Below are 23,964 nucleotides of genomic sequence, written 5' to 3' on the forward strand. Positions count from 1 at the left end.
CAGCCGCCCCCCATCAGACTTGTGCTCCAGATGCTTCCCCAGCTCCGTTTGCCCTTCTCTGGACATGCTCCAGGGAGGGCCCAAAACTGAACACTGTATTTGAGGTGCAGCCTCACCAGGGCCGAGTACATCCCACAGTAGAGGGATGGTCACTGCCCTTGTCCTGCTGGCCACACCGTTTCACACACAAGCCAGGATGCTGTTGGCTGCCTTGGCCACCTGGGCACACGGTTGGACACACGGCTGGCTCACATTCAACCGCCTGTCCACCAGCACCCCCAGGTCCTTTCCCTCCAGGCAGCTTCCCAGCTGCTCTGCCCCAAGCCTGTAGCGCTGTGTGGGGCTGGTGTGACCCAGGTGCAGGACCCAGCACTGAGCCTGGTTGAACCTCATACAGCTGGCCTCGGCCCATTGATCCAGCCTCTCCAGATCCCTCTGCAGAGCTTTCCTAAAGCTGCAGTGGAGCTACAGTGCTTATGGAAATCTATTCTTACAGGATTCTCCAGAACTACTTTTCTGTAGAATTTTGTAATTTTCTTCTGAATTTTGCCTCTGAAGCCACTTTGAACTCTCTAGCATTTTCTCATGGAGAGGGTTTGTTTGAATTGAAGGACACTTCTAGGATCTATGGAAATGATTACAGGATATGTCACTTCTAACAGGTGTTTTAAGATCAGTTCCTTGTGGCAGGATAAACTTTTGGTAATCCATGCAGGCTCGTGGTGGAGTTCAGTTTTTGTGTAGACTATATTTTTAGCATGTGACTGCATGGCAATATAATTTATGAAGTAGGGCACAACTCCCTAATTGTCTCTTGCGTTGTAGAGCTGTACATGCTGTTCACTGCAGTGTTCTGCAGAATAAACATTATCTTTCTTTATGGGGGGAAAAAGGTCTGTGTCAACAAGACTTTCCAGGCTCTGGTCACGTGCTTAAATTATATCTATGAGATGGGTTTTCTGGCAAACATACAAGCAAATGTTTCTCTGAAGTGGACAACGTTCATGTGTAAATTCCTCATTAGTTGTGGATCTCTTCCCATCTTCCTCTTCCCAGCCTTTGGCTCAAAATATTAAGCAAGAAGACCAAGAATGCTGACCCCTTAAACACAGATAATTCGCAGCAGCACCATCAGCATCTCAGAGGGGAGCGTCTGCCTGTTCGTACGTACACCCTGCTCCTGGCACTTGGGAATTAATGAAAAGAGAAAAACAAAGCTCTGGCATTCTGGGAAACTTTAAAAAAAACAAAATAAGAAGTGAGTCTTGGAATGCCTTTGCAAGAAAAACTTCCCATGAAAAAACTTCTCATTTAGTCTTCTACCAAACTTCAGTCTTGTAGGATTTCATCATGTGAACGAGCCTGATGCGGGGGAAAAATAATTTTAGGTTGCAGCTAGGGTGGTCATGGGAAATGCCATAACAGTTCTTTTGGTCAGTTTTCTTTTGTAGATGTCCTTATCATCCCCTTTGAGAAGTGTCCAATTTTCCTGTACAGAGTGAACCGTTGATTTTTTTGGTAAGATGTTTAATAAGGAGATTCATCAGTTTTTTTCAGAGGATCTTCAAGGTGAAGACATGATCGTTGTACATTTAAGATGTCATACTAGTTTATTCTCTGTAGTGAATATAAGCAAATATTTGGGTTGAAACCATAATTATAATTAGCTGTAAGTCTTAATTTTTGGACTTGGCAACTAATATCCAGTTCACACAGTAAAAGCCTATTTTTGTGTGTGTGTGTGTTGAGTTGGAGAGCTTCATGAGGTACCTGTGCCACTTCCAGTTTTCGAATTCAAACACTGCTTGTGTTTCCCCACCTAATGTCCCTGATGGGGTCTAGGTCTGAAGTGCAGAACCTCTGCCCTTCTGTGTGGTATTCTTTGAAACTACTGTTGGTTTTCTAACTTGCAAAATTTGCAGTCACGGTGGAAATGTTTAATGCAGCTTCCAACCCTTGAAAGCTGATTAGGTTTGAGGTAGAGCCTGGGAAATGGCAAAGCCTAATATTGTGGATACCCCAGCAGAGGAGCACTTTTCTACAAGTCTCTTACTGGATCATTTTTGTGTGTGTATATTTTAGACAGATGTCTGTATACTTGAGTCCTGTAAGATGCTTCTAACCAAAACTCGGGGTTTTGTGGTCTGATCTTTTTAAAATTCTGTAGATATTTTTTTTTTTCATTGTTAAGCAAAGGAATAGAAAAGTTTAAGACTAGATAAGGAATTTATTGGCTTATGGCAACTATTTTAAAATCTGTCTCTTCTGAAATGGAAAGATCATATAACTTTTCATATACCCATATTTCAAATTTCTGAAGCTTTCTGTTAGTAGCTGGGCATTAATAGATTTGATATCCAAATGTTCATGACGACATTGCTTTTGAGTTTGAAACTGAATGGATTCCCTGAGCTGAATGCTAAACATGCCACGTATAGGCTACCCAAAAATCTCCTAGCTTCCCCGCTAGCACGATTCGGTTTGTCTGACTTAAGTGTGGTGAGAAGCGCTTGTGCCTGGTTCAGCAGTTTCCTTCCTCCTTGCTGTGTCACATTCTAGCCTCAGTAGAAAATAATCTGTTGATACTGGCAGTACATTTTGGTGATGAAAACCGGACATTGTTTTCCTAAGAAGCACTCGGTTGTGTATACTTGAGTTCATTGCCTTGGTTACGGTTTACAAGGAGGTTTTGTTAACTTTGCCAGCTGAGCTGCAAGGGTGCCAGGATGCCCACAGCAGACAGGGATGATGAAGTGAGATGTGTGCATGGTTTTTTTCTGTCTCTGTGACTTCAGATGGGTGTTACTCCATGGATTTTTTTTATAGACTTCCTTGAACATCAGAAGAACAAGACTAGGGGCAGAAGGGGTAGAGTAACCTCTCTATTTTTCTTCTAATATTAAGTACTTTCCAGCAACTTTCTCCACAAAACGAGACTTTCTTTGTCTGTTCCCACTGTTTGGAAAGCCAGTTGTAAATCTGGTATGTAGGGATGCTGCCGAAATTCTAAGAATCATGGAATTGTTTAGGTTTGAAAAGACCTTTAAGATCATGGAGTCTACCCATTAACCTAATGCTGCCAAGTCCACCAAAAAAGTTACTAACTGAAGAAAATAAAGGAAACGCACAAATGTTTTAAGCTGAGTTACATAATGGATAGCGCTGGGAGGTGGCTGCTGGTATTGTTTAAGTATTAATACTGGGGTGTGCCAAGCTGGAGCCAATATGCTCTGTGTTGCAGGTTTTTTCGGTGTTTAAACCTGTCTGTAAAAGTTTTGTCTACTTTATTGCTACTTGGATCCCTGCTTCTATGTCTTTTAAACTACCTCGGCACAACACATCCTGAAGACAGAAATAATCAATTGAGTGTGACCTGTGTTAGGGGCCAGGCGTCCTTGGAATTTGCTTGCATTATCAGTGATCTTAATATTAACTCGAAAATGACTGTACAGTCTTTTCCTCTTCCTTTTGATGCAGCTCCTTGGTAGTTATAGGTAAGGGGTTGTGCTTCTGTGAAACTGATTTTTAGGGTTTAGGTCTATTTGTGGAGGAACGCATTCTGTTGTGTGCAAGCATGCTTTTTTTTTCTTTTTTTTCTTTTCTTTTTTCTTTTTTTTCTTTTTTTTTCTTTTTTTTTTTTTGTGGTATGTGTATATATGTTTGCAAAGGTGCGGTGTGTTCCCTATGGAGAAATAAGGAGTCTGTGTAATCAGAAACTTAGCTGCTGTCCTAAGTGCAGTAATTTTTTTTTTATTTTTTTGGGGGAGGGGGGGGGGGGGGGCGTTCTGCTTAGGCATACCTAAGATGAACTCACAGTTAATCTACCAGGTTTCTGAAAAATGTCAGCTGATTCTCCACCCCCTGCCAAATCTCCCCTGTTGCCTGCTTTTCTTATGCTCAACTTAGCATTGTAGTACTTGTAATGCATATTTCCGTCGTGAACATTCTTCCTGCTTATATAGCTCCCTGAATTAACATCCCTCTTAGTTCAAATGGGAAATGCACAGACACAAGAATTGTGCACTGAATTCACAATATTTAGCAGAACTTGAGGTACTTCAGCTATCTTTCTGAATATGATGGAAGTATGACTAGATAGACCCTTCATTTCTGAGGAGGTAAAAAAAAAGATAGACTAGTACCCACTTTCAGTCAGTGTTCTGTAGGTGCTCTCTGTACCCCCCTGCTCCCCCAAGTGACATAGCAGCAGCTGGAAGGGCAAGGGCTAACCGCTGTCAGCTTAACAATGCTAAGTAGCTTTAGCAAGCAAACAAGTAAAATGCATCACCAGCTTCCTAGATTGTGGCTCAGCTCCTGTAGTTACAGAACTGTTATGCTTGCTTTCTATTTAGCGTTGTCTGAAGGGTTTGGTGGAATGTCAAGTGCCAGGAGGGATGAGGAAGACTGTATGTGGGTGTGCAGAGAATTCCTGTTCTTGGGAAATCTGTCAGGACCTGCCTAGCAGAATGGGCCTCGTTTCATAAAAGATCAATTCAAACATGCTAAAGTGTGTGTTTTGAATGCTGTCAGCTCTGTGTTGCTGAGAAATGGAAGTTTGCTAGTATGAAAAAGACCTCCTGGCCCTTCTTCAGCTCCTGCCCAGCAGATCAACAGTACACTTCTGTGTTTGAATTTATCCTGAGGTATGGATGAAGTGCTTCCTCAAGTAAAACCAAATAAAAACAAACATCTTGGTTTCTACGTGGACTTAGAAAGTAATTAGAAGGTGTGTGGGTGTATGCGGGTCCTCAGTAATTTATGCCTTCTGTAGGAATTACTCACATCTCTAGTGTATCTTCCAAGTGACAGTACAGAAACTGTACAGATTTCTCAGTGAATGTAAAGGGAGGTTAATTCTCATTAACCAAGCAAACCAGAACAAATTGTCTATTTTCAGCTAAAATGAAAATATGCATACTTTGTCATGCTGCATTGTTAACGATGCTTCAGATTTACACGGTTAACGTCACTCTCCTTCCTTTCCCTTCTCTGTTAAAACTTCTACATATAAGGCAACACATGCTTTTCCTGAAGACTTAAGTTCAGTGTCTGGCCCCTGGCTACCTTGGGGTGAGTTGCCATAGCCCAGAAGTGCCTTATTCATAACTGGTGGCGATTTCTGGATTTCTGCAATGCTTGATACTGTTTACTGCACCACAATTAAATGCTGAACAATCTCTGGGAATTAGGGTGTAACTTGTCTTGGGCTCGAGGCTGTTCGCAAAAGACAGACTTGCTCAGCATCGCAGGGCAGAGCAGAGAGGTTGCCGGCACTCGGGGTGGGTCTCCAGGCAAAGTCAGCCAACTGTCTGGGGCAGAAAGCACCACTACAGGGCATGCCAGGGTCTTCCTTCAATTATTCTAGATTTCTGTTGCTCTTTGCACTTGCTGACAGAGGATAAGGGAAACATAGCAGACCAGGAACTTCATTAGCCTTAAATAATGGGTTTAGGATTGTGGGTTATACCACCCGAACAGGAAAGTGTTTCCTGATCATGTTACTTTGGCCTGGTTCCTGATTTCAGTATAAACCATACTGGGGGATAAAATGGGTGTCTGTTAAAGACAGATTTAAATTGCAGGTGTGTTCTCGTATTGCATGTTGAGTGCCTGTGAAGCGTGCTGGGCTGACTGGCTTCCCTTTCCCCTTTCATTTCGCGCATTTGGTTACACAGGCATACCTGTCATACCCTCCAGCTAGCAGGCTGACCAAGAAGAAATTTAACACAAGGCTATAGTGTATCACTGAACCTCCATTATCATCTTCCAGAGTAGCTTAAGCCTGTCTTTTTTCTAATTAAAAAAAACCCAAAAAAACCAACAATACCTTTGAGGCATGTGAATACGTTCCAGCTTCACAGGAACAGGTATTATTTCTGTATACATTAGTTTCTTTATTTTCGTACACATACTGAAGTGGATTTAAGACCGTTTGGATTTTCTTTTAAAAGCAAAGTTGGGTCCTTTTTTCTGTAGTGAAGAGAAAAAAAATAACTTGTAGACTCAACAGGTGATTTTGGAGTTTAATGAAAGATGGAGACTTCAAAGACTTTATTGCAGAGAGAGAGAGAGAGACTTTTTACCAGGGCCTGTAGTGATAGAACAAGGGGCAACGGCTTTAAACTGAGAGGGTAGGTCTAGATTAGCTATTAGGAAGGAATTCTTTGCTGTGAGAGTGGTGAGACGCTGGCCCAGGCTGCCCCGAGCGGCTGTGGCTGCCCCATCCCTGGCAGTGTTCAAGGCCAGGCTGGATGGGGCTGTGAGCAGCCTGGGCTGGTGGAAGGTGGCCCTGCCCGTGGCAGGGCAATAGGAACTTTGTCATCTTTAACATCTCCCTTCCAACCCAAACCATTCTATGATTCCATGACTTTTGTAAAACCACAGTCTATTTTACAAACACAAAGCTTCCCCTCACATAAACAGGGTTTCTCCTAGAGCCAGGGTACAAGTTAGACATCCGTAATGCCTTTTATTTAAAGGAAGCGTGTCTGGCCTTTCCAGGGGCAGTGGGATATGGCTGGGGTCCAGGGTCTGTCAATGAATCCGGTTGAAGTATTGCCACCAAGATGTAAAATAGTACCGGTGCTTGAAAATTAGCTAAAATATTGCCAGCAGCATGGCAGCATGTGCTCTGCCCAGTGTGAAAGAACAGCTTCTCCGTACTGGGCTGGCAGCTCATGGAAAGAATGAGCTCAGTGGGGTGGAGGCGTCGCAGGGCTCCCCAACCTGCCCGGGCTGACCGGGAAAGAGGGTGCAGGGTTTGTTGCTAAGGAATGACCTGTTGTGCCTCTCTGCAACCGGAGAGAATCCGCTGCCAGGAAGAGATGACTCTCCGATGTTCTATTGTTGCCGTCGCAAAGTTGCAATGGATAAAATGAGCTGCGTAACCTTCAGTAATTCTCCCTGCCCTTTTGTTGATGCCACGGGTGTGTGTGCTTCGGATGAAATTGAGGGGAATCAGGGGGTGGTTTGGATGAAATCGGGGGAATTGAGAGATGGCATTAATTTCCGTGGAGCCAAGATTTCTGCTTTGACTGTGCCTTGAATTTTTCTTGGGCATTATGCCATTTCAAAACACTTGTTCTCTAATCCTCCTGATTTTTCCCTTCGTGTGTTGTAGGCTCATCCAGGTCATCACAAGACACCTTTCGAAATGCAGAATACATTTTGTTTTTTCCCAGCCACTATTCCTGATTACTTTTCTGCAGTACTTTCAGACCTCGATTATATGCGCTTTTTTTCTACCTCCGGCCTTTCCTTTTGCCCCATTTTTTTTTTATTGCTTAGAGTTTACACTCTAAACTCTTACACATTACTGCTGTTTCTTAACGAATAAACCAACGCCAGTGTATCTGCATCAGACACCCCTTTTAAGCACAGCTCTGCACAACCCAATGCACCATACCGATGCCGTCGCAGCAGTTTAACAACAGTTAACATGGTTTATTTCAGTGATGCAAATGGTAGTTGGTGTGAATATGTATTTATAAGCGTATGTTCGAGTGCTTCTGAACCTTATCTCTGGCATGCCGGGAGAAGCAGGTTGGATGTGCAGCCCGGGGGGCAGATGTACACGGAGCAGGGAGTTGCTGGGTTATTGCTGGAGGGTTTTATCTTCCAAAAAGGAGGTGATGAGCTTTGAAACCGTTTGCAGAAGCGCAGCGCCTGATGCAGCCGGCCGCAGGGAAGCCTGTCGCACGGCTGCGGGGGGGATTTCCGACTGGTGGCCGGTGGCGCAGAGGCAGGCGGGCTGGCGGCGGGGGGAGGGATCCGCGCTGCCTTGGCCACCCCGCAGCTGGGGCCCGGGGCGGCCGGGAGCGGCCCCCCGCAGCCCGCCGGTGCCCCGGCAGGGCCGGCCCCGCAGCCCCGCCCCGGAGGGCCGGGCCGCTTCCTGCAGCGCGGGGCGGCGGCGGCGGCGGGAAGCGGGGCTGCGGGAGCCATGGAGGCGGCGGCCGACTGCCTCAGCCCGGCCGCCCGGCAGCAGGTAAGGCCAGGCGGCGGGGCCGCTCGCCCGCCCCCCGACCCGCTTCGGGGGGCCCTGGGGGCCGGGACCGGCGGCGTGTGCGCCCGTGCGGGGCTGCGCTCCGCCTGCGCCGCCGTGTCCGCGCGGCCGGGGATGGGCTGCGCGCCCCGCGCTGCTGCGCGCTCCTCGGGCGCGGTGCGCACCTGGCAGCCCTGCGGCGGTGGGTGCTGGCGGCTACTGACAGCTGCGTGAGGCAGCTCACCGCAACGCGCGGGGCGTGCGGTAGGGCTGGCCTTTAAAAATCAGACGGAACCGTGCGCCGCTTACCGCTCAGCTTGGTACGGGAGCAGTGACGGCAGCCCAACCTGTTAAATGTTTTCTAAACAAAGTTTCCAAACACCCCCGTGGACCGTAAAATGTTAGTGGGGAATTAATCATCCTTCGACATAAACTGTCACTCTGGGGTTCGCCACTGTCACTGTACAAAGGGGAGAGGAGCTGTTAGGCAAACCTGTCATGGGCCCGTCTGTCTAACCAGCAGCACGGGTACGTGGGCATTAGAAGGGAATCCTTATGCGCTGATGTGTAGGCAAAGATTCATGAATATTCTGCCTTTAAATACTAATTTGCATTTAAGAGAAAGGTGGGGGATTAGGGAGGACGTGGATTGACCGAGCCCAATGTGATTCGTAGGGTCATTGTCATATGAGTAAGTGGTGCAAAGTGTGTTTATATTTATAACTCAGATGCAAAAAATGTCAGGTAAATATGCTGGTTTGACCTCTAAACTTAGAAGTCATTTATAGATGCTCTTGTTTCTGCGCAAAGGAGTGCATGATGACTTGCAGTAAGCTCCTGAAACTTGCTGGTTTAAGTCACTTGTTACTCAAGTGGAGATGAGAAAAACATTGCCGTGGGTTAGCGCTAATTTTACCTGATAGCAATGCTGGTCAGCTGTGTCACAGGAGTATTGCAGATCAGGTGTTGCTTGCCTACATAGGCTTTAAATTCTGTAGAAGTACAACAAAGCTTATTAGATTTGTTTTGTCTGATGAGGTATGACTTACATAAATACAGTGCATATTTGAGGAAAAACCTTTACATGCAGAATACTGGAACAGGAAGGCATCAATTATGAAAAATTACGCTTGCCCCCAAAATGACTTGCTGCCTGTATCTCAAGCATGTTGGCAAGAAGTTTAAATCAGCCTGGTAATTGTTATTGCAGAAATACATAGTAGCACTTGCATACAGGGAGCAGGTAGGTGTAGTTTAGTCAGCAGACTCGTCTTTCAAAGCTCCTCTTGACAGTGGGATCAGAGAAGCTTTTTGAGTACGATTTGCTGCTGGCAAACTAACACTTCAGTCCTCCACAAAAAAATATGATACTAACTTTGATTGCTAGTCTTTGAAGCAGATCACTTTTGAGTACATTAGAATTAAGGGGTTCTTTGTATAGATCGAAAACTCTTACGCATGTAGCTGCGTGGCAAGTCAACATAGTCATTTTTCACTGCTCAAAAAAGCAGCATAATTTCCTGTCTTTGTTGGCCGTTTCTTGGGGCTTCCAGTTGAACAATGAACTCTTGGACATTTCATAAGGAAAAAGCTGTGAGAATGCACACCTTCAGGATGTATGTCATTAGCCTCTACCTAACCAAGTCACCTAAATAATTCTGTCATCAAAATGATAATGAATGTGCAGCTTCCCCGACGCTGCGCTCGGGGCCAGGAAGCCGTCGCTTCCGTAACCATTGTGTGTTACACGCTGGCCCCGGCAGCGCTGGCTGTGGGTACAGCCAGACCTTGCCTCATCTTGATGAGTGGTATTTAAAAAGGGGGTGTGTGGGGGTAACTCCTCTGCAGTTGCAGATCTCATACTCCCACTTCCCAGCGCCTCGTGCTGCAGATGGCAGAAGGTGCTCCTCACCCTTTCCCGCTGGTATCACATACCTGCTTTGGCTTTTTTTCAGATGCAGTTGTACTTCAGTAGTGAACCAGGTTACAACCTGCTTTAGTTTTTCCCTGTTCGGAGCTAAATGTACTGAACTTCTTAAAGCAAGGTAAAGATCTGCTGCTGCACAGGACTGGATTTTTATTTTAAAGCTGAAGTGACCCTTAAGCAGGGGCGTCAAGTGCTGAGCAAGTGGACCAACAAAAGCAATGAGCGTTTTGCAACAGCATACTTGTTTCAGGGCTTAGTGGGTATAAATCATTCCAGGCGACTACAATAAAAAGACAAAAATGCAGGCTGTATTATTGTAGTATTTGAGCAAGTCACGTAAATTAAGGCGATTATTCTTCAGCTGGTGTGCATTTCCATGTTCATCTTGGCGGTGTGGTTGCCATCTCCTCTGGTTTTGTTCTCGGGGCTTTACAGAAGCCCCTTGGGAAGATTTTTTTTTGACATGCACAGTGTGGCTGAAGCTGCCAGTTCTCCTTGTCAGATGAGCAATACTTCATAAAAGGGAAGTTACAAAAGCTTTGTAATGAGTGTAATTAGGCTTCATGTTTTTATTCTTCTGTTTTTGCCAGTGATCTGTCACTTTTGATCGAGGCCTGTATTGCTCTCTGAGTCACTCGTGAATTTTAGATGATTTTAAGATTACTTCCTTCAATCTTACTGATTATTTTTTTTCCTCTTTTGAATCTGTTGAATAGATATTTATGCTGGCAACCTTGAGACTTTCATTTTAGCTTTTGTAGTCTGAATTTCCTGAGTCTGTATGAATTTACTGGTGGTTTCATGATGTTCAGTTGTGTCTCTTGCAAGCTGTGGTGTCTGTGTTACTGCTGCTGCCCTTAGAGGTGACTTGGGTCTGGGCTCTGACAAGTGCTTGAGCTGGATGAAGGCCAAAGTCATCCAGGCAAAGCTTGTTTTGGTTTAGTCAGCGCAGAGAGAGAAATGTGAAGTTAAACTTGCTGTTTGCAGGGTGTGCAAGAAATCAAGGTATTTATAGCACAGAAATATTAATGTGCTTATTGTACTGATCACATCGTTGCACTGAAAAATTTTTCTCCTTGTGTATTTCTTGTCGTCTGTAGTCTCATTTTGTTGTGCATTCAAAAACGCGTTAAGAGTTTGTTTCTTACACATCACCTTTGTCAGGCACAAATGAACTCAGACCTCCAGCCGGAATGATTCTGTAATTCTTTGTTTTGATGTGATAAAGTTGCTTTAAAATACTAGTGTTCTGGGTGGAATAACAATTTGTTGATTTCTTGCACAGGTACTAGAATGTAGCAATGGGAGATTTTTAACTTTAAAAACTTAAAAAGTCATTTTAAAGGATCCAGGAAATATTGCTTCTCTTGTTTGTATTGAAGGATACTTCATGCTAGTAAGCTGTGTGGTTATGGAAAGAAAAAGTTCATAAATAAAAAATTATGCTTGTTCCAAGATGTAAGCCATTTTTATTCAAAGATACTGAGTGAAAATGTGTTTCTTACTCTTGCATGATGTCTTAGAGGTTTGCAGATTGGCTTTGATCGAGCAGGTAGAAGACAGCAAAGCTGAAAGAGAATAGAGACACCCCATGGATTACCACTTAAAAGTGAAATGTATCCTAATAAATGAGAGGTTACGTGTATGAAGTTGCACAAAGTAAAATGAATTTAACTTAACTGTAGTTGATGTTGGTATCTAGGGAACTGGTGAGCCTTGCTTTCAAGAAGGCCTGAGAAAAACTTGCTAAACTCCCATATCCCCTCCCCCTGTCCATTTTTCAAGTTGCTTTATTTCATTGTATGTTGTGCTCACTTCTGGAGGATACATAATTCTGTAACATAGCTAGCAAGCATATAAATCCTTTGGTCCTTCTCCTACAAGGAAAAGGGAAGGGGATGTATGTACACGTGAAGTGCAATGCCTGAATTTTACATACAGGCATCTAGCTTTTCTAATGTGAAAGTTCAGCTGGCTATTGAAATTCATCAAGATGACATCTACAATAATGTTAACATCAAAATAATCTTGTTTCTGTCTTTTTCTGGCAGGAGAGGGAAACTGGACACAGTTCTGTACTGTTTGGTATATTTTGCTTATGGAGGCTTTAGGGCCCTTTTATTTTCCATAAAGGAAAAATATAGCTAATTGCTTGCACTGATGTTGTTCTTCACCTAAATTAGGTGCAATTTGCAAATGTTTGTACAGATTTAAGTTTGTTTGCTTTTTGTTTTTGTGCTGTTCCTTGAGACTACTTACAGTTCGCATTTCAGGATGAGGGAGTATTTCTCTAAACTGTAAGGAGGGAAAGGCATTATCTCCTGTTCCCTCTCTGCCAAAAAATCATTAATGAGCTGGAGATCTCAGGGCAAGATTCCCCTTCCTTGGGGTAAATGCATGCCGTTTGAGTGGCTACTGGCAAAAGATGGTGGTCGTTACCCTTACGCAGCATCATATGAGTCACCTGGCAGCCTCTTGTGATGCTTAGCCGGGAGCAGTCCTCATCTCTGACTCCATCCTGCATTCACAGTGGTACTGACTGTGGGATAGACTCACAGTAGCGTTTCTTGAGGTACTGCAATGGATCACGTCAAGTCAATATCATACTTGTTCCAGCGCTGTGATTTCTTACCTTTAGCATATGTCCTAGAGCATGTTTATATAGTGGGTGTCATAAACCATTGCAAACACGGCAGGTAAATCATAACACTGCCTGGCAGGGATTCCATCTCGTGTTTGCCCAGCAGCAGGGATGTGGGTTGGTTGTGTTTTTTTTTTCTAGACAAACTGCTTCGGGTTGGCAAGTCATGGTCCCTTGAAAACACTTGTGGTAATAGTATGTCCCTGCACCCTGGAGCCTGCCAGCATTTGGCTCTGTAACTGATGGCACCCTGCAGTGATGAGAGGGGGACAATTTTTGGGTGCAGTGTGGAGGTGTCCTCTAAATATGAGACTGTGAGTGTGTTTTGCAGTTTCTGTCCGTAGCAGAGCCAGTTACCTCGAAATTCAAGCAATGAACTGAAAAGAGAAAGGGCTCTGTGCAAAACCAACCCTTTGTTCTTTCTGCCATGGGTGTGTTTTATCCTCTGAGAAGGTTTTTCCGTTGCTACAAGTAATTTTTCAGGCTGAAGTCTGTGTTGCAAGAATTAAAAACTCTGTTCATTTAAATAGAATGTATTTGCACAACAGGGAGCTGCAATAGTCATCAAAAGGAATCTGCCTGCCTACCAGTTTGAGTTTAGGGGCAGTGCAGTAAAGTGGGGGGAGTACTGATAAGTGAACACCATTTTTTTTTTATTTTATTTTATTTTTTTTTTTAATTCTGGCTTTTCTTCTGTTTAGATGTCAGTAAAGATGCTGGCATCTTGATTTTCTGTATGCTTGACGTTGATAATATTGCAGCTTTTCCTGATAAATTGGATGCTGTACTTACAGTAAAGGTTTCAGAAGCAGAGGAGCTGGGTGTAACACCAGGGTGACTAGCTGAGCCATGCCTTTTGTTCCCTGCTGAGCTATTCTGAATTCTGCTGGGTGAACTGCTCGTGGTCGTGCTGTACCAAGCCTGAGCTAATCTTGCATTTTTCTCTATAAGACTGGCTGGCTTTGCCTGGGATTAAAAGCAGAATATTAAAAATGTTACTGTATAGCGTGTTCCAGCACTTCCAGTGGGGCTGAAATGAGGAAGCACTGTAGATCTCCCGAGAGGCCCGTTCTTGGCAGATTTCCACTCCAGAGAGGTTTGGACTTGAATGTGGACGTCTGGGGACTTTAGTTGAGTTAGTGCATTTTCTCAGGTTCCCTACTCCCTAACCTCCATCATTTCAGTCTTAGTTGTATGTGGTCATGCTGAACAGCAGTGTTTACCTAACTCCTGTGCCCGTGTATGTGTGTGCAATGTCAGCGGTTAGGAAAAATGGCACGTAATGTGTTTGCTCTTGGTCAAATTAATTCATCAATAAAAAATAATCTGCACCACGGGGTGGGGGGAGGGTAAACCTCACCTTTCTTAAATAAATCTCGCTGTTCCCTCTCTATCCACACAAATAGTAATTAAGGAAACACAGAGTACTTTTAATCACAAGTGCTAACCGATGGTAGTGCCTACACAAGGGTGTATTACCTGACTGCGAAGCATAACAAGTTATGGAAGGCAGGGCCATTACTTGCAATAGGGAATTAACTCCTACAGATGTGTTTACAGTCTTGCCGAGTCAAGTCTCCTTACTTCATGCCTTGCTTGACAAGTGTGTTTCACATTGAATTGCCCGGCTTTTATTTCATTGCTGTGTTCCCACTTGCAGGCTGAAGCAAGACTTGCAGCAAAGCGAGCGGCACGGGCAGAGGCACGGGAGATCCGAATGAAAGAACTGGAGAGACAGCAGAAAGAGGTATGGTCGAGTCTTTGGGGGGTGTTTTGATCAGCTTTCCTGAATGTAATCAGAGATCCTGGAACGCAACATTAATCTGTCTTTTATTGAAACATTAATAGTCTGTGTAGAGATAATGTTGATCACAGAACAACAAATAGCGTGGAAAAAATGGGTTTTGGCAAGAATTTTATCTCGGTGAAGCAAGTATAATTATTCACAGAAAATACTGATGATTAGTTAGTAATCATTGTTTAATATTAAACTTTGAAGTATGCAGCTTTTTTGTGTGCGCATTGGAGGGAGTGGATTCTCACTTTGTTAAAGTCTATGAACATAGAAATCTACATATACATTATACAAGACAAGGCCCTTGTATAGCTCTACTTGTAAGTCGTTTTCCTTTGTTGCTATGAAACTGGCATTGTGGTCTCTCCTGTTTTGTAAAACTGATGGTCTGCTGTTGGCAGGAGTAATGATAGAAACTGAACTTGGCAAAACGTTACCTTCTCCAGAGTGTTTAGATTAAATGCTTGGTATAGTCTCTCTCAAATTCTGGAAGAGGTAGTTGTTTCGTACCATCAGCAAGTGACATGCAGAGGCATAGTAAGAGTGTGGAATATCATGGGCTTCCAGCGTAGGAATGATCTTGAAAACCAAAAAGTCTTGTTCTTCTCCTGCTGTGTTTGACAAGTGGGAGCTGTACTAAATGTCACCCCGCTACAAGAAACTGAGAGCAGTGTTTGTTTTGAAGCTCTAGAAGCTGAACTATTAGAATGGGGCTACAAGCATGGGTTGGCATGTGTGGACTGAACCAGAAGGGCTTAAAAATTGTATTTGTTGATGTGCAGTTAATGAAATAGCACAGTTGACGTAACAGGCCCAACAGTAATCATAATTTAATCTTTTTCAGATAGATTTTGAAGGGAAGGGGAAAAGTAAGGCATTTTGGGGCAGCGTGTAGGTATACGTAGTAAGTATAAATGTACACCTATGCTCTAGGGTGCAGAGGAGGGTTCAGTTTCATTTTTTAAACGGTGGCTCGGGATGTGCTAGCAGGCTGGTGTTGGTGCAGGCTGCAGTTATCAGCCTGTAAAAGAAGCTCTCGGGCAGCTTGCCCGTGCTCAGCTTTGTGCTGGAGTGTCTTGCCTAGCTGAGGCATGTCTGGATGTGTCTCAGCACCCCGTAGCCACAGCAGGGTTAGATATACTTGCAAACACACCGGGAGTAAGAGTTGTGGGGGAGCACTGCTGTAAGCACAGTGCTTGTGGAAGAGAGGAGCCTTTTTCTGCTACAGTTGCTGCTTTTTGAAGGATGTTTCTTGCAACCTGGATCACAGTCAGAAAGCCTGGGCTGCAGATAAGCATTGGTACTGTCAAGCTGCCTGCTGTGTCTCAGCCTGAGTGATGGGACTTGCCGAGCAGCCTGTAGAAGATCCGTGGTAAACAACCACTAAGCGTTTTGTTTGGGCAGCAAAGTAAATATGGGTGTCATGGCAGCTGACAATGGTGTTGCCATATAATTTGCAGATAACCTTAATGGAGCTGATGACCCCTTTGAAGATTAAAAGCTGATGCTGTAAAGAGTGTCTTAGTAAATTGAAGTTTTGGTATGAAAACTAAAGCTTGCGTGCATGTTCCTGCAGTAATACCTGAAGAGCTAGTGATCTGAAAACCTGTGAAAACTTCGTTGTATATATAGACATTGAGTAGCGCAGGTTATCGCTCTGAAATACTAACAGTGAAAGCTAAGCCAGATATCCACTACAATCTGTTTTGTAGTTCACTGGCATAAATGACATGATGCAACTACACATCTATTTAATATTTTATAACTTTTTCAGATAGTTTAATCTCACCCCCCCAGGTGCAAGGTAGAGCTAGTAAGGATGTCTGCAGGAAGCTTTTTTGTTGCCACAAGTATCTTGCAGGTATAATAAAAACCCCCATAAATACAGAAAATGCCAAGCAGTGAGCAACACGGGATTTGGCACCTACTCCTTTCTTGGAGGAGAACGTACTGTGATACTGGTGTCTGTACAGCTTGTTGTCTGCCATCTTCAGTTTCCATCATGAACTTGTCAGAGAAAGAAATAACACATTCCCACTACTGCCGTGTTTAATAACCAGAACTTTAAGCACTTGCTTTACTACTTCAGAGGCTTTTTAGAGCCAGTTATGGGAGTTAAAAAGCAATAAATAGATTTATTGCGTGTGTGTGTGTGTACTTGTTCATGCTTAAAGAAGTATACATGCCCTGACAGGCTTGTTGTGGAGCACGGGATACTTGAGAATATTTTTACATTGTTGATCTGGGTTAAAAGATTCCAGATGCTACCATTACAAGCTAGAATCGTGGCAGTATAGCTCTCACTGGCTGCAAAGTAGGGTATGTTGAAGATTTGGGCTGGAAGTTGGCTCTTCTCCTGCCTACCATCTAGTATTAATGCCTTTTTAAATCTTGTGCTTTATTTTCTGCATTTTTAAATACTTGGGTGACTTACATCATAAGCCCGCGTATGTGATTTAGCTAATGTTCTGCTTGCCATTACAAAAGAAATACCAATGCAAAAGCACCTGGTGCCTGAGATTTTTGTTGTTATGAATGTTTCTGTAGGTAGAATGAGCAGCCATCTCATCACAAAGCTATTAAAATGCCCTGTGCTGGTTCCGTTCGCTAGCCACATGTGAAGAGTGCACCAAAGTCTAGTCACAGCTGTGTAGTAAAGCTCATATAGGTAAATGGTGAAGACTAAGCAATATCACACCGAGCTCTTCTTTTTGGCAGAAATTATTTCATGTAAAACACAACTGACAGCAGAAATTGCTGCATAGTCTATTATTTTGGAAATGTAAAATTGTATTCACAATCAGCCACGCTGTTGATGAGTTCCTTTCAAAAGGAGCGTACCCTGAGAAGCTTGTGGCAGACAGCTTGGCCTTAGATGGTGGTGAGCACGCTTGGTGCAGGTGTGGGCTCAGCCCTTGCACAGGCTGCCGTACCTCTTGCCAGTGGTTGCTGCTATTCATCTTGTGCTCTGTGTGCTTGGAGGCATAGCTTTAGTAAACTTGGTTTGGAACACAAGGTGACTCCAAGAATTCTTCTGCAAACTTAATGTGAAGTTACATACTGCTGTAGTAGAGCAGTAATTGGAGATGTTATATAGCAGAAATAGGTGGGCTTTTGGAAGAAAACAGTCTGCACTGCAGTGCGAGATGTGGGAAAGTCACTGTGGAAAGCTGCTGCCATTTGCTGTGGTGGGGCGGGATTGCAGGTGTGTTGCAGAGGCAGTATCATCTCATCACCTGGCATCATCACCTCATGCCAGGCAGCAGAAAGAAGGGTAAGTGTGCCAGTGTTTTGGGGTGGGGTGGGTTTTTTGGGGTTGGTTTGTGGGTTTTTTTTCCCCAGGGGGTGGAAGGTAAAGAGGAGAGCACAAGTACAAGTTTAGTAGGGAAGTATAAACTAGGTAAATGAAAAGTGTTTGCTGAAGCTGAAGAAAGAAATTGAGCACAAAAATTGTGATCTGATGTATGCTGACTTGGAAGATACAGCAGTGATCATGCTTAAATCGCATATATGTGTGTGTATTTATATGTTTAGTAGAGAATGGGTTCCTGGTCATGAGGCTCCAAGAAAGGCACAGATCTAACAAACATTAACGCTTGAATGTTTCTGACTTACTCTGTGCTGTGTTGTTGTTGTTATCCACTACAGGTGTAAATAATTAATCTGGAGGTCAGGGTAGGTTTTCTGGGACGCTTCTGCGCATAGTAAGTCAGTGCAGGAGAGCGCTCCTGTGAGGCAATGCCAATGCATGTTCTAAGCTGAAAGGACAACTGTAATAGATGGTACTTGCTCCTTGTGTGTTTCCATAGCGCTCGTACTCACCTAGCTGGTGGGAGTCAGAGCAGTGATGGGTCCTGTGTGGTGTTCGTTTTCTTGTTTGTTTGGCTTTTGTCGGTGTTTTTACCATACCATGCTGCCGTGGTCTTCAAACATTTTGCTTCCAGTTGCAGAGCCTAAGGCCGGTCCATTTGGCTCATACTCTAGAGTTGTGTTTGCTACTGAGACAAATGCTTGCGTGCAGTCAGATCCTTGTTTTCAATGCACGTAGAAGAGCAAGTCAGGAGCTGTTGGCTCAGTTTTTCTGAGTAACAAATTGTTAATTCTCGTGGGGCTACTAGATAAAGTGGAGTGTGTGTGGTTTGGTTTTTTTTCTTAGAAGCTTGGTGTAAGATACATTAAAGCCTTTTTCCCCCAGAAATATTTAACATTAATGTTACGAGACGCATACAAGCTGTAGCATTAGGGCTAATTGTAGAGAATGTTTTATGTAGGAGTACCTTCTGTGTGTTCTGCTGGCAAGACTTAAAATGTCTCTTTGAGGACTGACACTTGGAGACCACAATTTAAGCTGATATTAAGAGTCTGAAGTGAAAAGAGAACGATCTCCCACTCCTTAAGCTGCAGGATAAGAGTCTTCCTTGCCAGTTTGCACAGTGGATGAGCCTGTACTTCTAGTTCAAGGCAAGTGCATTGTGTTTGTCTCCTAGATTCATTTTCAGCTCTTGCTTTAAGGGCACAGAACAAAACTTGCCTCTGCTATTTTGTAAATTTGTTCTTTACATACAAATAAATATGTTAGTACTTTTCCTCGTTTGGATTCGTATTTTTTTTGAATAAAATGTGTTATTAGTACTTTGTCGTGGGTTTCTCTTTTTCCATGCCAGTTCCCTGAGCATGTACTAAAGTTAGTAAACATACTAAAGCCAAGTTAATGTGGGCAAAAGACTTGCAAACACTCCTGATCTGCTCACCCATCCTGTTGACTGTGACTTAGGCCTCTTCCCTTGCTAGGATTTGGTACCCACAAGTCTGATCCAAGTCAGCAGGTCTCATGGTGCAGCTGGCATTTGGGATTGGTTGAAGCCATTTGAAATCACAGGCAGTGCAGGAAAAACTAGAGGAAAGCAGAATTCTTGTGGCTTGAACAGAAGGGGTGAAACTATGAAACTTGGTGCTTGCATATGCAGGGCAGAAATTAAGGAGTTTTGTGATGTAGTTAATCTCTGTCTTTCTTACACAGCCAGTGTGAAGATGCACAGGAAAATTTGGAGAGGGACCATGCTGAAGGTGTCTTTAGTACACTCTACATTTCTGCCTTCTGCTGCCATTTAACCATGCTTCACTGGCTTGTTCTGTCCCATTCTACAGTTACTGTACGCAAAACTTTATTTTTGTGGGAAAGCTGCTGCAATGAGGAAACCAGGAAAGCAGGCTGCCGCTAATACTGTGGACAAAATGCTTTGCACTTTTTTTTTTTTTTTTTCATACCATAATACCCTAAATAGCACTTTCCTGTATTTGACTGCTTAGATGTCTATTGACTCTGTTAAGCTCTTTGTGGGGGACATACCTGCAACAGAGGTTGTTTTTTAAAAGTGTTTTCTCCTATAACATACTATTGAAGGAGGACAGTGTGCTGATGACGGATCAGTCACTTTGGAACAGAGCTCTTGTAATGCCTGTTTAGCTAATGGATGACCAAAAAAAAAAATCCAGGTTTTATAAAATGCTGGAGCAGTTATAATGATGCACGTGGCTTCATTCCTGTGCCCCTCTTCGTTGCCCTCCACAGTGTCTAGCCCTGAACAAGGACCTCGTTATCTTATCCATTGTCAACCTGCGTCCTGGGCCCAAGACTTCTTACGTGTCTCGCTTTGCACTCAATGGGAATACCTGCTATGCCAAGCCTGAAGCATTGGGGTTTGAAAAACAAGACATCTGTAGTGTTGCCTCAAAGTGTGGGTGAAACAACAGCATTGGAAAGTTAAAGCTTAAAGGTTAAACCAGCTCCATGGTAATTGCCGTTTAAAGTGGCGGCATTTGGCTTCTGTGTATGGATGAAAGGTGTTCCGCATGTGCAACAGAGAAGCAAATGATCCGGGTTGGTATGCAGTCGTGGGAAGTGTGGGAGGGTTTAGTTAATTTTCTTCTTCAGAGTTTTCTTAGTAAAAGGTAAGTGAGGTGATTGGTTGTGTGGGAATGCTGGTTTTAAATGTGGGTCCTCATCATCCTCCATGCACTTGTAGGAATAGGAATTAATGCTCCTAAGGTATCAAGCTGGGTTCTGCTGTTGTCCTCCTTGGTTATGAAGGGCAACCTGATCGGGGGGCAGGGACTGAAGGAAGCACGCTTTCTTTCCTAGCGCGGGGATCCGGGTTCGGCTGAGATGGCCCTGAAGAACAACGGACAGTAGGGATTCCCTGAATATTCCAAACTACGGGAGACTGTCTACCCTGCTGCCTGCTGACCAGCTGCAGGATTGGGGTCAGAGCAAGACACTGTTCCCCTGGGTTGCACTCTAGGAGCAGAGGCTGCTGGTGGTGCTTATTCAGCATCAGTTCTTATCTAAGAAGATCAGCAGCAAGGCAGCTTGGGCTTTCGGACCAGAGCTGTGATACGTTTCCCACAGATAAATGCTAGGTGTTCAGCAGAGAAGTGGGGAGGATGAAACGGCAATTTCCTTCTGGATTTGTGTATCAGTTAGGTGGTTTGGAACATGAAGGGTTTCTTGCTTTAGAAGTGCTACGAGACATGGAAGAATAAACATGTTTTCTGTTTTCACGTGAATTTACAAAGCTGATCAGCCAAGGGCCATTCTCCACTTAAAATTCAGATATGTTAGAGTGGCTGTAATGCTTTTGTGTATTATTAAAATTGTTCAAGACTATGGAAGAACTTTGTAGAGTCAGCAGTGCATTTATTAGGGCCTGCAAATGGTGTGAGGCTCTGTGGAAACATTAAAAATTGAAAAATCAACCTGCAGAGATCCTCCAATGCTGGCAGTATATGTGCAAGATATTTTGAGGGAGTTTTAACGAGCTGACGCTGTGCTGTACAGGGGTGAGAGATGTATAGCATTGATGCTTTTGTAACTATGCTTCAACAGTTAAGGACAAAATTTGTCTTTAGAAGAACAACAGTTTTTCTGTAGTGAATGTTGTTTGCTTTTGTTGTGATGGTAGATGCACAACTGTCATCCCAGGTGAATATTTGGGCATCCATTACTTTGAAGGAGGGAGGATGGAAAAGCCAGAGGTCCTAACTCACAGCTGGGTTAGGCTCTGGTCTGGCACACAGTCTAGGGAGAAAATGTTGCATGTGCCTCCCAGAGCCTAGCAGGTATGAGAACAAGAATGCTCTATTTCAGCTGGGCACATGGAGGGAGCCTGGAATGTAAATGCTGCTTTCGTTCTACCGAACTATAGGGCTTCAATGTGCACATTTTTGTATTCGTGTTTTGCTGCATATTTTGTATAAATGATTCCTGCCCCCCCCCCCCGCCCCCCCCCCCCCCCCATTGGAACGAGCTATGGAACATTGCATTGCTATTTATTCATTCACACTGGCTTTTGTTTCCTTGTTTCTTTCCTTTCCCTTTTCCCCTAGATCTATCAAGTTCAGAAGGTAGGGATTGCTCTCTTTCATTCTTGTTTGCATGTGTTCCCACATTGTGAGTCTTGCTAGCACTTGAAAAAAACCTCTAAAGAACAGAAGATGCACAGCAGGCTTTGTATTTCCAAGCAATTCCCCCCTTTCGTCCCATAGTCTTGTGGGGTGGATAATAAAGGGGAGTGGGGGAAGATGACCTGTATAAATTGTGTCTGGTTAGGCACTTAATATAATTTTTGTTACAGACTGTTTGGCAAGGAATAAGCAGTAAGTGGAATGGTAATTTGACAGACCAGCAGTCATAGGAGAGTATGGTGGCTCCACATGTCGCCAAGAGCCATACAGACATTTGGGTGTGGAAGGCCAAGAGTATTGCTGGAAATATTTCAGGCTGGGCAAGCTTTTAACAGGTGCCAGCAGGAAGAATGACTTTCAGATGACTTTGCAGAAAGTTACTGAAGTCATTCAGGTATGCTGTGTTTGAATTGATCATCTTTTGGTAAACAAACTGTATGGCCTTTCTTCCAATGTGACCTAAGCATTATAAATGCTTTTGTGTTCTTTAATCCTCTCTCACCTGAGTTTAATGTCCTGATCTCTTCCCTCCTCCCAATTTCCTTTTCATACTTCTAAATAATGGCAAAGATGATGATGATAATCGCTCCAGCTGAGCTCACTTGCTATGTAACAGAGTTTTTGGGTTGTGTTACGGTGTTTGGCTGTTCTATACTTCCACTATGTGAACCACGTGGTACCTAGAAAGTGAAATAACTGTAAACACGCCTTGCAGGGAGGAAAAAAGCATATATTTCTTCAAGCTTGCCATGTTCTACCTTATTGAATATTTGTGTTTTCCTGAGATATTTTTATTGCTTGCTGAATGTTAAATGTCTCATAAACCCACAGCCTGTTTGTTTTTGTTCTGCTATTCCAGCTGCCTTAACTGCATGTTTCACTTCTTGACCTAGCAGTGCATGTGCTTCTTGGAAAAGCTGTTCTCCTCTTTAAGTGTGTATGTATATGAAGACAGCTACTCAAATCATGTGCTCTGGTATTTAATCCTGACCCCATCAATTTGGCAACAAATACATCTTACTCTTGTTTTTATTTGTGGAGTTGACTGTGTACAGAGTGACTGAAATTAACATCTGCCCGTGGATCAACAGGCTTGTTATCAATCTCCTTTATAGGAACTAATTTAATCCTCTGGTACAAACACAGTCCCATGGGAGACACGGAGGTTGTTTACTGTTGGTGTCCTGACATGGATGAGAAGATAAGTGGGTTATCCTGACAACGTCCCATAGCAAGTTTGCAAGTCTAGCAGTTTCGCTGCCACTTAGTGAGCAAATCTGATCTGGAATTCTCTCTCAATGGTATTAACGTCATTAGTTATTTAATTGTAGTATCACTTTTCAGGGTAGAAGGGAACTTGAGTCTGGCAAAGGCTTCTAACTAAAACCCAAATGACTGGATAAGCACCACTTCTTCCTTTAACCCATGCGGCCATTGAAACCAGGCCCCCGGGGCAAGACAGAGGAGTGGACAAGAGAAAGGAATGGGAAGTGGCTGAAGGGGCAAAATACTCCAGACTTCAAATGCTGCCAGTTCGGTCCAGTGTGAAATGTGCCGTTAAAACGATCATGAATTAAAAATAGTTTCAAGGCAATTGCATTCGTTAACGTTTTTGTTTGGGGTATTAAGCGTGTAGATGTGTAACTTTAAATGGTGGAGGAAAAGACTGTGAGTGGAATTTGTGATGTAAGACTTTTAAGAGGTATCTCCTTATCTCCCTTTTGCAAAAGTGAATTCAGAAGCCTATGTCAGAAAGTAAGGAGAACAGAGGGCAGGAAAAGGAAGCAGCAGACCTTACATAAATATTATTGGCACGTTTCTGGATCCTTCCTATGTGTGAGAAAGGATTCTCCATTTTCAGTGTGTTTTGTAAAATTGATTTCTAGTGTTGGAAAATGTTATACATCTCTTGGGGGAAGGGGAAGCCTCTAATAAGGCTCTACCCGACCTAATTTATTATAAAGCATATAATCTGTAGGTTCTGATCACGTACACAATCCTGACCAACTGGGGTTCATACAGTTTTCGGGGGTCATTTTCAGGATGTGATGTGCGTAAAACTGAGTTTTGTAATAGGCTGTTGTATGCGTTATGCTTCTGCCTGGAAGTAACTAGTCTGAGCGCTGCTGAGGAGGTGTGTAATGCCTGAAGAAACA

The 23,964-nt window shown here is 43.6% G+C and overlaps 1 protein-coding gene across 26 annotated transcripts in view; it reads left to right on the top strand.

The window, feature by feature from the left end:
* Positions 1-23,964, top strand: part of LRRFIP1 (LRR binding FLII interacting protein 1) — a 127,123-nt gene that overhangs the window by 49,094 nt on the left and 54,065 nt on the right. For 9 of the 26 annotated variants that reach the window (XM_056350593.1, XM_056350595.1, XM_056350575.1 and 6 more), the window contains exon 2: positions 14,210-14,296. In XM_056350593.1, coding sequence (XP_056206568.1) covers positions 14,267-14,296 — 30 coding nt within the window. In that variant the 5' untranslated portion in view covers positions 14,210-14,266. Of the gene's footprint in view, positions 1-7,831; positions 7,985-14,209; positions 14,297-21,730; positions 21,749-23,964 lie in introns of those variants that run through there. The other 17 variants (XM_056350600.1, XM_056350597.1, XM_056350579.1 and 14 more) reach the window with 4 other exon arrangements.

The sequence above is a fragment of the Falco biarmicus genome, chromosome 8 (assembly GCF_023638135.1).
Source record: "Falco biarmicus isolate bFalBia1 chromosome 8, bFalBia1.pri, whole genome shotgun sequence".
Taxonomy (NCBI): domain Eukaryota; kingdom Metazoa; phylum Chordata; class Aves; order Falconiformes; family Falconidae; genus Falco; species Falco biarmicus.